Below are 13,039 nucleotides of genomic sequence, written 5' to 3'. Positions count from 1 at the left end.
TCATGAGCAATAAAAGCGGCTGCCATTCTCGAGAGCTTTCGTAACAAAAGATTACAATATGGAGCTCGTTGATTGGCCAACAAGGCGGAATAATATTTTAAAAACACGAAGGATGTTTTACGGGTCGAATCATGTCGGCCGGGCATCATGGTATGGCATTAACAATTTGATATACCGTACTCAGGAAATACATTTCTTCATCAAAATTCTTCCAAGTATTTTACCTAACCCTGGGCCGAGCGTGCTTTACTTTTTTGAGAAAGAATTTGCTCAAAGCTACGTCACGCGCATTTGATCGGAAAATAAGTAACTGTGCTCAACTTAGAAGCTTTGCTCACTCAGAAGTAAAAGATTCATTTTTGAGATTCATTTCTGAGCAAAGTTACAGACACTCACTCAGAAGTAGAGGAGACTCATCTCTGAGTAAAGTTACATACACTCACTCAAAGTGAAAGAAGCTCATCTATGGGCAAAGTTATGGGCACTCACTCAGAGGTAAGGGAGACTCAATTATGAGCAAAGTGCAGCAATTATGCAATTGCAACAATTTGATCTCTGATTTTGTACTACATAAACCTAACCCGTCGAAAAACAAAACTGGTCGGTTATATTTTCAACGCTATGTGCCTTCTCGTAAATTACTATTGGCTCATTGAAATGCCACGCCCACTTCCCGATTCGTCTACCTTTCTATGACGTAAACACTCCTTGGTTATCGTTAAACAAACCCAGAGTAGAACGTAACTATACTCATTTATAAAATAAACGATAAAATACTATTAAAAACAAGCGTCAAGTTAACAATGATATCGAGTTATTGGACACGTTATTGGACATAACGCTCGTTTTGTTATTATGTTGTTGTTGTTCTTGTTGATATTTGTCACAAAAAAAATCGCTTTTTTCTTTGATTACTAGACCAATCGCTTTGAAATTTTCAGTGCTCCAAGATCGAGAAGGCTATTACTTGTATTTATTTCAAATATTCCGGTGAGCTGTATGGGATCCTTTTTTGTGTGCCATGACGTCATCGAAATTTGCCACTATGTGGCCATATATTTGAGCATAGCTCTCTTGTTGTATAAGGCTGAAGAGTCCTGCTGCGCACTGACAGCAAGGAATCCTGACCCCAAAGAATCCTGACAGTTTATTTCTGTAACGTTTCATCTGACTGAGATATCTGATATGCGACGGTGATCCCCGCACTCCGATGGTCCCGCGCTGTATAAATTGATAAATTAAGCATTATGCATTGAAGTCAAGTAAGTAGAAAGTAAACAAGGAGAAATAACCTGTAGTTCTATGTAAAACACCCCAGAAACTTGTGTACAAATAAGCAAAATATATGTAAATTGCATATATGAATATATATGGATATTTGTCCCATAATGGTAGGATATATCGGATTTTTTGCACAGAGGCTCTACTATTGCGAAATCTCAGAATTGACATCTGAGGGTTCCATTACATTTGAACCCACGTACATTTGAACCCATGACAATTGCACCTGTATGCTATTGCACCTATGGAATTTTTTTTTGTGTCACGGATAGTTAAACCCATACTAACCCTAACCCATGGGTTTTAGCACCCGCATATAGATTGAACCCGTGGATATACGCATGGGTTCAAATGTACATGGGTTCAAATGTACGGTCACCGACATCTGAGAATCATCAGAAAAAACATCCCGACACGTTTTAGAATGAGAAAATGATCCCGTTGGGGTTAGGATTGATTTGAAAATCTGAATTTCCAGCGCAGTTTGCATTCCTAGCTCTAACTGGCTATTTAGTAATTACTTATCGATTTTAATCGGTAAGTATGTTGATAGGTATTTGTCTGTCTGTCTGTCTGTCTGTCTGTTAGATGCGCGCAATATCTCACGAAAGCGAGATTGAATCTGCTCCAGATTTTGCATGTCCGTTTATCATATCTCGGACCAGAAGCCTATTGATTTTGGGCGAATTATGTCGTATAATTAGCGAGTTATCAATTAAATAGTGATGGGACACAAGGTGTCACTATGGAGTAAGAGCGCTGTTTTGGGATCCCTAACTTTCGATCGATAAGTCTTCGGTCTCTGACCAATATTCTCGTTTAGTAATTTCCTAATTCTGAGCGTTTACGGTTTTTTTTTTTATCTTTGAACAAAAGACTCGATATATTTATATATACATATATATGAGGTGGCAATCTAGTCCAGGGCGGTCGAAGATTGGCTGCTCCGCGTGCCACAAAATTACTTTGGCATTGTTCGCGGGCCACAATAGTGCCAAGAACTTCGCTCGTTTAACTTTGCTAGTTGCTTCAGCAAGCCATAACACTAGTCAATTCAGTGACATTAGTGATGCAACAATATGTCAGAAGATTTTTTGGTTAATTTTATGACAAAACAACACGAAATGCGATTTTTTAATTCTTCTCCGAATGGGACGCGGGCCACAGATAATGAAGCGGCGGGCCACATGTGGCCCGCGGGCCTGCGTTTGGACCACCCTGATCTAGTCCCTAGGAGACCTAGGGAAGATATCAGGCAGCGACTAATACTCATGCGAGATGCTTGACACGCAAAAGCATTGTGGAGCATTGTGCAACCAGGCCCGGCCTGTCATAAGACTAAACCGTCTTATCATTAAATAAACCGTCATATCGGCTCCCCTCACACCCCGGGAGAATTATAAACTCGGACTTTTGGAAATGTATAAAAAGCATTTTTCTGTATCATACATAGAAATTTGTTGTAGGTTGAGACTCTTGAAAACCCACGTTGTCCGGAACAGCTAGCTCAGGGTGGTCCAAATCCAAGCCCGCGGGCCACATGTGGCCCGCCGTTTTATTATTTGTGGCCCGCGTCGCATTTACGCGAGGGTAAACAAAAAATCGCTTTTGGTGTTGTTTTGTCGTAAAAATAACCAGAAAAATCTTTTGACATCTTGTTACATCACTAATGTCACTGAATTGACTAGTGTTATTAGTTATTGTGTAAACATGAGTTTGTAAAGAAAGCTGACCCATCTAAACAGATTTTTGACTGAATATTGGAGGGAAAATACCATAATAATACTTGCTTAATATGCTAAGTTGTGTCGGTGTTTTTTTGTGTGGTTTTTGCATATTTTAACTTGGTAAAGGATGAATAATGATCAATGTGTTTTGACAATATAAGTGTTTGTTTTGTATTGCACTGTTTACCTATTCTTGGTACTATTATTGCCCGCGAACAATACAAAAATAATAGTGTGGCCCGCGAGGCCGACAACCTTGGACCACCCTAAGCCAGCAGTTACGGTTTAACTTGGCAACTAGAAATTTCCGATCCCCCCCCCCCTTTTGAAATTCCCTGGCTACGTCCCTCATTCACGTCGATAACTCGGACCTGCCTTACACTTTGTTCAAAGCGTCACATGAAAAAAATATCATTAGTTTCTTATACAAAGCTTCTTATACAAAGATTGTTCCGAGTGAACATCTCATCATGCATTATACATAGCAATTTTTGCAGCTTGAAACACTTCTTAGATCCCCAACCCGTGAATTTGCCTGATTCAATTTAATGACTGGGTACAAAGCCTTGTTCTGAGACAACATTCCATAACCGTTGCACGATTAAAGTTTTCCAATAAAATCCGACAGCTAGTTAGATTTACGACGACTTCCCGTAATGACTATTGTTTCAGTAGTTAAATTGCTTTTACGACGTCACAATGAGGAATTACAGAACAATACAAATATCGCCTGACAGGTGGTTGTAAATATTCAAATCACGGTACTCCCGAAGTAGGTGAACCAATATGGCGGACACCGGAACGTAGTATGTGTTACTACTACTAGGCTAGGGTTTGGCCATAATTTCAGGACAAATACTACGGGAGTCACTTGGCTAATCTCCGAACTCGTAATAGAATTAAAATGAGGAAAATTGGAATAAAATTATGGCCTAACCCTAACCTGGTACACATACTACGTTCCGGTGTCCGTCATCTTGATTCACATACTTCGGGAGCACCAAAATTGCTGCTTGCCTAGTGCCGTGTTCGGAGTTAAAATGAGAACAAAACTCGAAAAGATAGTAATGCTGACACTCGGAGAGAATTTACTCATAAATAGGACAGGACCGGATTCACATATTTTCCCTGGGTGAGACTGCCGATGAGACGGCCCAACACTATCCGTGCCAAGGCCAAGATTTTAATTTTATCATTAATTTTTACCTGAAACGGGTGAAAACGAGAGAGCTTCACTCCTATGTATTCTCTTTCATATTTCCTTTTTCATTTGATCGGAGAAGGGTTGAACCTAGTGATGTCATCGTTTTCGGCCGCTTAGATACACCAAGCGTGGGTGAATTAACTAATGCAAACCAAGTCCCGGGGGAGAGGAAAGCCGGTAAGGCGGCTTAATTCGATGGCGAACCACGGCCTCTCGTCCGGTTACCAGTCCAAGTCGGGGATGGGATTAGTTAGTTATTTGTTGTTGTATTTTTATAATCATGAATTTGATGGTTGAGGAAGCCGTAACCGACCAGTGACTAGTGGTTTCCAAACTGCGGGTAATTACCCCCAAAGGGGTAATTTGGCAATTCTTAGGGGATAATCCAGACGTTCATTGTTTTAACAATCTAGAGACAATGAGTCTAATCATTTAGTCACACGGTCCGTAGACAAACAATAACAATACTTCGTCATACAGATTGTAGAACAAATGCTGAGCTAGCTCACGTTCAGAATCTTGAAGTCGGATTGGGAAATGCAATAGAAGTTAGTATTATCGCCATTCTTGATCTTGGAAAAAGTGATAATAATAAGACTACTGTGTTTATATTGAATGGGTAATTGGGATCTTGGTAATTCAATTTAGGGGTAACGATATCAAAAATTTGGGAACTACTGTAGTTACGTGAACCACCCAACGGCTGCGAGTCCAGCAATCCTCTCGCACATAACTATCCTCACATGGGATCCTACGAACCCACGTAGGATAATCAGAAATGCGGTGGCGAGCGTATTTCTAACGCTTAGCACGATGCTCCACATCACTGAGCTAGTGACGGTGATGAAAGTCACGATCATTAAAAGTCACAGAGACTCATCTCATTTTGGGCGATAAATAAAATTTCGAGCACTATCATGAACTTATTACATAACGTTGATTCATTAGACATATCATAGTACAGAATATGACATCATAGTTTAAGGTGAACTACCGTGGCCAATATAGCAATCGTCTATCTCCGTGGTTCACAAACTTTTTCGGCTTGCGCCGCACTGACGGAAAAATTAAAAAATTAACTTCTTCAAGTCTGATGTTTGAACAATTCATGCTCAAATGAAAACACCCTGTGAAATAACCTCACCAAGAAATGAAACTAGGAACTAGGAAGAACAGAGAGTTTTCTTGTGAAAGAAAAAGCAAAATCAGTTTTGCGCCTAGCATTGTGGCCCACCTCCAACTCATCTGTTGCCCTCACGGGCCTCCGGTTGAGATTATTCTATCCCGCTAATTTTTGCTTGTTTCAGTAAATCAAATCCTTTTAGTACTTTTAATGAGGTGTCAATTGAAACTACCTACAAATAACTGTTATATTTACTTCTTTGTCGACAGTATTATTTTTTGTTTATGACTAATTCGTAATTGCCTTGGGGCAACGAGATAATATTACGAAATCGGCGGAATTATTATACAGTATATCGAACTGGGATGAGATTAGGCCCAAAATTTGACCTTGTTAAGCAAAATACGAAGTTTAAGATTGGTTTTATGTAAACGAAGGTAAGGTAGGTTGAAACATGGGCGCTCCAATAGTGTGTGTACCAATATAGGGGTAACTAATTTTGCTCGCCTACTTTACATCAAGTTGTGTAAAGCGACTGAAGGCTATGGGCTGGGGGTATATGCACTTGGCTAACACAGACAGTTCCTGAACTCGTAATCGAACTAAAATAAGGAAAACCGGACTAAAATTATGGCCTAAATCTAACCTGGTACACATACTACGAAGTATCGAAAAATGAGCAATGTCAGATGAAAACAGAATACAGTATATATAGGGTGACAATAAAGTCTCAATTTTTTTTTAATTTATCGATATTTCTCAATTTATCGATGCCAAATTTTGTTTTGGCCCTCACAGATGTATTAAATGAACAAACCTGGTTGAGATATATTGAAAACTGACTTCATAACAAAATTAAAATTGTAAAGAGATTCTATGGACACCCTATTTATTCCGGGGCAAAAAGGTCATGTCCAGGGTAGCCGCTCGTTTTTTAGGATGGTTAACAGACTAGTCCCGTTACAGCGACTGTGTACAATGATGGATCATTCCAGATAAAAATGAATGGAAAATAAATCGGACAGTGTGAGCTTAAATGAAAGTTTGTGATAGGATTAGAATTTCCTTGCACATGAATATTCCCCACAAGATTTAAACCTGTAATTTTCTTGGGGCAGTAATGAGTGGTACGAGAAGGGCTTGTTTCAAAAACAGCGTCACTAGCCATTTTCAAATGTGTAAGTTATATATTTTTATACATGACTCCTTTGATGGCATTTTTCAGATTTAGATAAATATGACGACACTTATCAGCAAAATCGCATTCATCCTATTTATTATAAAATCGTCACTAGGTGGCGTTTTGGAGTGTGAACAAATATGTGGTGGAATTACGAAATCCATTCCTAAGCCATTGAGAGGGAGGCCGGGACCTCCCGGACCGACGGACTATAAAGCTATTGATGAGGTTGTGCAAGTAAAAATGAAGGAGTGTAAGTCATTGGTTCCCAACTATTTTTGTTAATTTTTTTCATTTGCCTATTTTGAAACTCTTCATTTTTCTCTCCCTTTGCATAAAACTGCTTTGTTTGTTGAATTTTTTAATGCACTCGTTGCCAGTGAGAGCTACTTTATTACTTATCAATATCTTAACATATCTTAACATAAATAAAAATGTATTTGAATATTCAAAAAGTGGCTCATATTCCAGTGAAGATGATCAGTCGAATATATATTACATTTTTTTTATAAGTTACAAAAGTTCGATCACTAATAACAAAATATTTACCACTTCCTAAAATAACACGCCTTCCTCAAAAAATTGTCCACGTCTCGCCCCCTATTGTGGGGCTCTCCTCACTGTTTGAGAACCATGGGCTCTAACAGCAATCAAACTTTCACACAACTGGAATTTAAATTTTAGTGACAAAGTCCCTGGAAATGAAGATGATAGAAATGCAGAAAAAATTTGAAGAAAAATTGGAAATGACTGTTCAAAGTCTGAAAAATGAAATTTCAAGCACGAAAGAAGGTATGGGGCATGTATTCATACCGTATATGGGACGGCAATACGACGGCGGCCGAGTACCTATGAAATTTATGTTTCTGACTATCAAGCCCGTTGGGTAATTCAATATGGTCCGCCTGAAGCTGTCACAATCGGACTAAAAACAAATTTTGATGTTTTAGCTAAACAATAGCTTAAGGAATTTGTTGAGATTGCGATTATTTTTGTTTCACTTCATACTTACATGGCCAGCCAGTCTAGGTGGGGGGGGGGGGGGGGGGGGCAAATTTTTTGACCCCTGGTCCAAAAATCTTGCTAACCCCTAAAATAAAGGGGGAAGTTACGGCACTGATAAACAGATAACTTTTTGGTATACGTAAGCAAATGTAAAGACGATGAGGTTTTAGTAATTCAAGATATTTCAGTGTTTTACGCGGCTTTGCTTAGAGCTCACTCTCCCTTACTTCCTGCACTATATACCCGAATTAGCTCTTTGCATTGCGGTAGTCACCCGAAACTTAGAGATGAGTCTCCATTACCTTGATTTGAGTAACTTGTGTACTAATTTTTCAGCTCTGTGCCACGTTCGATACAACGAGAAATGCTTTTGGATCGTCGCCCAAACAGGCACGAATTTTAAGGTCGGTGAGGAGACCTGTGCAAAAGTTCCCGGGGGAAAACCCGCAAATATTTACGACCAAAAGCATTATGATTCAATAATTAAACACATGAGGTCTCAAATCCCTTCTGATGTATTTGGGTTGTATCTCTGGATCGGGATGACCTATGACTTTCAGGTAGATGTCGCTTTTTCTTTTAATCAAGAGTTGCCATACCAATCGTCTGATAAGGACTTGGCCTCTGACCATCGCCTTTTTCGCCACTGATAATTAAATATATTTCATTTCGTCATGTAAATGCGATGACTAAAAAAAAATTATGTGGGCACATAAATATGTGTGGAACAGGAACCTATAAGAAACAATGATTTCCAATTCCATAATACAAAACCAAGCCCGTGAAACTGAAACGAATAACCGATTAACTGTACCCATAGCCGACATGGACTGGTATCAGGGTGTCGTACGCCATATGAATAAGCTGCCTTATGAGTCTTCTTCTCCTCGGAATAAATAGGAAAATCCTATCTTATCATATTATGCCCAAAATAGCGCTGTCTACGAATATTTTTCTATGTCACTGTTGCCCATGTATGCCAACTAGCGGTAAAAAAAACTTACACTATTTATTTCAACAAAAAAGCATTTCTAAATATACTATTCTTTTGCTGTCAAAATACTTACCTATTTGTTCAGAGCAAAAATGTTAAATTGAACGACGGCAAGACATCAACATTCGTCAAATGGAGAGAGCATTACCCAGGAATGACTCATGAATATACAGGGCTCCTCATAATGGCAAGAAGAGACGCGGCAGAGAAATTTGAAGGAATTTATAATCAGAATCCGAAGTACAAAAAGCCTGGAGTTTTATGCGAAGCTTGAATTTTAAATATATTGAATATGAGTTTAATATTTATGCGCCTTTTTTTCATGAACTACTTGATATGTGGCAATAATATGGCTACTTAAGTCATAGGTATAGCCAGAGGAGGCCAAAGTTTTCAACATTTATTTTTTGTGATACAATTTTGCGGCATTTGCAGTGAGACGTGAATTTTGACGCTTTTTTCAACACCCTTTTACTCTATTCGTGAGCGATTTACTGAAAACTGATTTTTCTGGCTTGCTATCAATAATCCTTTCACCAAATGAACTAACGGAGATAGATGAGAATGTGCGCGTAGGCGAAGTAAGTCTGTAGATCAGGGTGGTCCAAACCCAGGCACGCGGGTCACATGTGGCCCGACGCTCCATTATCTGTGGCCCGCGCCGCATTCGGAGAGTAATCAAAACATCGTATTTTAAATTGCTTCTCATAAAATAAATCAGAAAAATTGTTTGACATCTTGTTGTTATATCACTACTGTGACTGAATTGACTAGTATGATGGCTAGCTGAAGCAACTAGCGAAGTTGATGATGTGATGGGCAGTCTAAATTGTTACCTGGATTTCTATCGTTTTGGTCGGGAATATATGCTAACAATATAGGCATTATAGAAATCTAAACATCGGATGCGGATTCCATTAGCCTAGGTTGGCAATGCCTGATAACTATGTGTTCACACAATATAAGTGCTTGTTTTGTATTGCACTGTTTATCTATTCTTGGTACTATTGTGGCACCTGCATACTATTGCACCTAAATTTTCTTTTGTTTTGCGGATATTTGAACCCATACTAACCCTAACCCATGGGTTTTAGCACCCGCATATAGATTGAACCCGCGGATATACACATGGGTTCAAATGTACGGTCACCGCTCCCGTATTATTCGTACCAAGATGGCGCACAACCTGAACACAGTATGTGTGTAATGGTTAAGATTCAGGTTGTGCGACATCTTGGTGCGCATACTCCTAAGGCACCCAAAAACGAGTCTCGAAAGATGCAATAGACTAGGCTATAATTACCTATCATCACTTTTAATGGAATGTGAATGTGGTTGAATATTTTGAATCGAAATGATGGTTATATCACGTAGGTCGGTTTGTAAATGTCAATTTTTGAAAGCTCAGTAGAGTATAGGTAGGCTTACCATACGTCCCGTTTTAGGCGGGACATGTAGGTCAGCGAAAAGTCCCGATTTGGCGTTCAGTCAAAAGGGTGCTTAACGTTGACGTAAATTCCTTTCTATTTTTTAAACTAAAACCGATGTTTAGACGAACAGGGCATGAACTCTCGATGACAATAATTATGGTCAATGAAGACGTCGGGGTGGTATTAACTGTGGGCCCCTAATGTAAAATCGGTAAATTTAATGTTGGAAAAATCACAGCTATGGTGTTTGGGAGCATCCCGCTTTGAGGTCACAAAAATATGGTAACTCTAATTATATAGGAAGAATTTCACTTAGGCCCTTCCTCAGTGAAATTGTATGATTATCTCTCTTTTTCTGAATGTTGTATGCGATTGTTTTTGCTGGTCGGAAAAAATAAACTTGACTTGACTTGACAAAGGTCGGGGAAATTTCCATTATCAGAAGCTTCTAATTTCATATGGAATGATGGTGGTACGTTACGATCCAATAATTGCTGTTTGACGCAAAGCCAGGAGCAGTTCATGTCAGCGTGATGATGGTTATGGAATTCACTTCTTCAACGAACGGTAAGGGATGAGCTGACGGCATATGAAATATGTGACATGCCGATTGCCAAGTACACTTTCTTAGTTTCCGGGCTACGCAAAGCCTTCTTGGTGCGCCAACACGCGTGCACCTGGTTTGCTGTCGCGCAGCTGATTCGCAAGTTCAAATTATGTCGGTGAAGATAATGTCTGAGGGTATTGCTGGACCTTGCACTGCCGTACATCATTTTTGCGTCAAAGTTTTGAACAACTCCGGCTGTTGCTTTCGAGAGAAAGTTTATTTCTAGTTAGTTCGAATATTAATTTGTGATTAAATTGCAGAAATATATGTGCGGTTAATGTATTTTAATTGTTTAAATTACGTTACTGCTGACGCTGGTGAAAATTTGCTTTTTACTCGATATTTTAAATCCGATGTTCGAAATAAACTTACAGGGAGTCCTCGACTTACGACGTTGTTCCGTTCTTGAGAAGCGGTGTAACCCGAATTTCAGTGTAAGTCGGAACATTATACTGTACAGTACATAAATTACTCTTTACATATCGTACTGTATTGTAAAGTATGGTACAGTAATAAAATGTACAAATAATGCAAAAGGTACGATGTAAATGAGGAAAACCAATAAGCCCAAAGCATTGATTTTCTTAATCACATTTATCCAGTTTAAGGGCTTAGATATTACAGTACAGAATTATATTTTATATTTTTTCGGAAGTGCGTTCGTAACCCCGAAACAGCGTAAGTCGCGACCGTCGTAACTCGAGGACTCCCTGTATACTTACAATGATGTAATAAATCACGTGATATGAATTTACTACATTATGTATCCTGTTAGCGTGAGAATGTAAACAAACCAACAGCAGTCATGCGTGACAATATTAACCAATCAGAATTCATTACGACCTGAAAAAGGAGGCGTTGTTTCATGGAAATTTCCCAGCTCAATACGTGGAATCTTTGCTCCCTCGTTCCTCGCAGCCTCTTTCTTTCCAAGTCTCGAACAATTTTTATTATTTATAATTTTTTTCATAGCTGTCTCAGAATATCTATCGTACGTCATTTTAAGGTGATGCGGATTTTGAAATCGTGTTTCGAGCCACGTCGACTGAGCGAAAAAATTTCTCTCGCGTCTTGTCAAATTTCTTCCGGAACGCTTTTTGCAGCAAGTTGCTATTTAGTAAGCGCTTGTTAGTTAGTTTAATTTATACTTTAACCATGTATGTTTTAGTTGAAATTCCTGTTTAACGTTGATTTAACGACTCGCCAGCCTTGTCAAATATTGCGCGTCGAATTAGATTTCGAAACCGGTGCCGCCGGGCATTTAACGTTTAAAAAGCGGCCGATCTTGATTAACATGCGGAGTTGTGTGTTGGACCAGTGACTGAGCGGAAGGATCTGTGTGTGTGTCGTCGTGGTGGTGGATTATAGCATAACTATGTCTTGATGTTGAGGTCTTTTATAGAAAACTGCCAGTCAGATTATTAACAGAGCCATCCTATAAAAGAAAATAATACAGCGTCCACACTGCAGTACCGGTACGATATCTACTGATCTACAATTTTAAAAATTTGTTACAAAGTTAAGTGATAACTTTTATGAATTTGTAGGCTGTATGGTGACTTTATAAACGCTCTGTACACATTCAAAAATTCTAATTAGAGTGACTTCAAAAATTTATTTCAGATTGAAAAAGATTTACTTGTTCCCCACATTACTGGAATTCACTATTTCAGAGTCATGATTCGTATCCTTGTGATGTAGATTACAGCACTGTAGCATATGGTTTTGCCAGATCTTTACAGCTATATGTATCTATGTATGTTTATTCGTCTCGTAAAAGAAATATAAAAGAGTTAGTAATTATCGACATTGAAGAAGGGATGTAGCTATACACAAGACCATACTGACCTAAAACACATGAAAGTGCGGCATACACCCCTGTACAGAAACTAGAATTAATCCAATCATGATTCATATCTAGACTAGTCTACAGAAATTCTCTTTTTCCTGTTTTCAGAGTCATTGTTTTTTTGTCGCTGTGGTGTAGATCCAGTCTGGATTTCATGGCCTTTTTGAACGAGAAATCAGCCGTGCAATCAGAAATTCCCGTGTGCAAATAATAATTCCTGGCGTGCAATTATAGCTCACGGCGTGCAAAACAAATGCGCCCGCTTGCAACTGACTTTGACATTAGATACTTCTCAATACATCCGCGTAAAATTACCGATATTGGATTAAAAATATGTTGAATCAGAGCAAAAATGGACTTTTGACAATTGACCCCAAAACATTATTTCTACAGTTTGTCGCAAATTTTGAGAGTGTTTGTGCAACTTTAGATATCGGTACTGTTCAGTCCATCCGTGTAAAATTATTGTATAAAAAATACGCTGAATCAGAGCTATAACTGGCCAGCGTCGGTGAGGAGGCGATCTTTTCGCCCATAACTTTTCTCACAGAATTCCTATCATTCAACACGATATGTTCTTTTTTGCTTCGCATTTTTCGATCAGGCCAAACTGTGCAATCTAGTATTAGTCGACAATTG

The 13,039-nt window shown here is 38.9% G+C and overlaps 1 protein-coding gene across 1 annotated transcript; it reads left to right on the top strand.

Annotated features, from left to right (window-relative positions):
* The first annotated feature begins 6,561 nt into the window (after positions 1–6,561).
* On the top strand, positions 6,562–9,248 carry LOC120328819 (uncharacterized). The gene is made up of 4 exons (XM_039395366.2): positions 6,562–6,768; positions 7,200–7,307; positions 7,857–8,080; positions 8,600–9,248. The coding sequence occupies exons 1-4, from the start codon at positions 6,573–6,575 to the stop codon at positions 8,786–8,788; spliced, it is 717 nt and encodes a 238-aa protein (XP_039251300.2). The 5' UTR covers positions 6,562–6,572; the 3' UTR covers positions 8,789–9,248.
* The last annotated feature ends 3,791 nt before the right edge of the window (positions 9,249–13,039 follow it).

Source organism: Styela clava, chromosome 11, assembly GCF_964204865.1.
Source record: "Styela clava chromosome 11, kaStyClav1.hap1.2, whole genome shotgun sequence".
Classification (NCBI taxonomy): domain Eukaryota; kingdom Metazoa; phylum Chordata; class Ascidiacea; order Stolidobranchia; family Styelidae; genus Styela; species Styela clava.
The sequence above is the reverse complement of the archived record's forward strand: the minus strand, read 5'-3'. Positions and strand labels throughout refer to the sequence as shown.

Coding starts and splice junctions, on each gene's coding strand:
- LOC120328819 (XM_039395366.2), top strand. CDS start 6,573: ATGACGACACTTATCAGCAAAATCGCATTCATCCTATTTATTATAAAA. Junction 7,308..7,856: donor AATTTCAAGCACGAAAGAAG/GTATGGGGCATG, acceptor CTAATTTTTCAG/CTCTGTGCCACGTTCGATAC. Junction 8,081..8,599: donor GGATGACCTATGACTTTCAG/GTAGATGTCGCT, acceptor CTATTTGTTCAG/AGCAAAAATGTTAAATTGAA.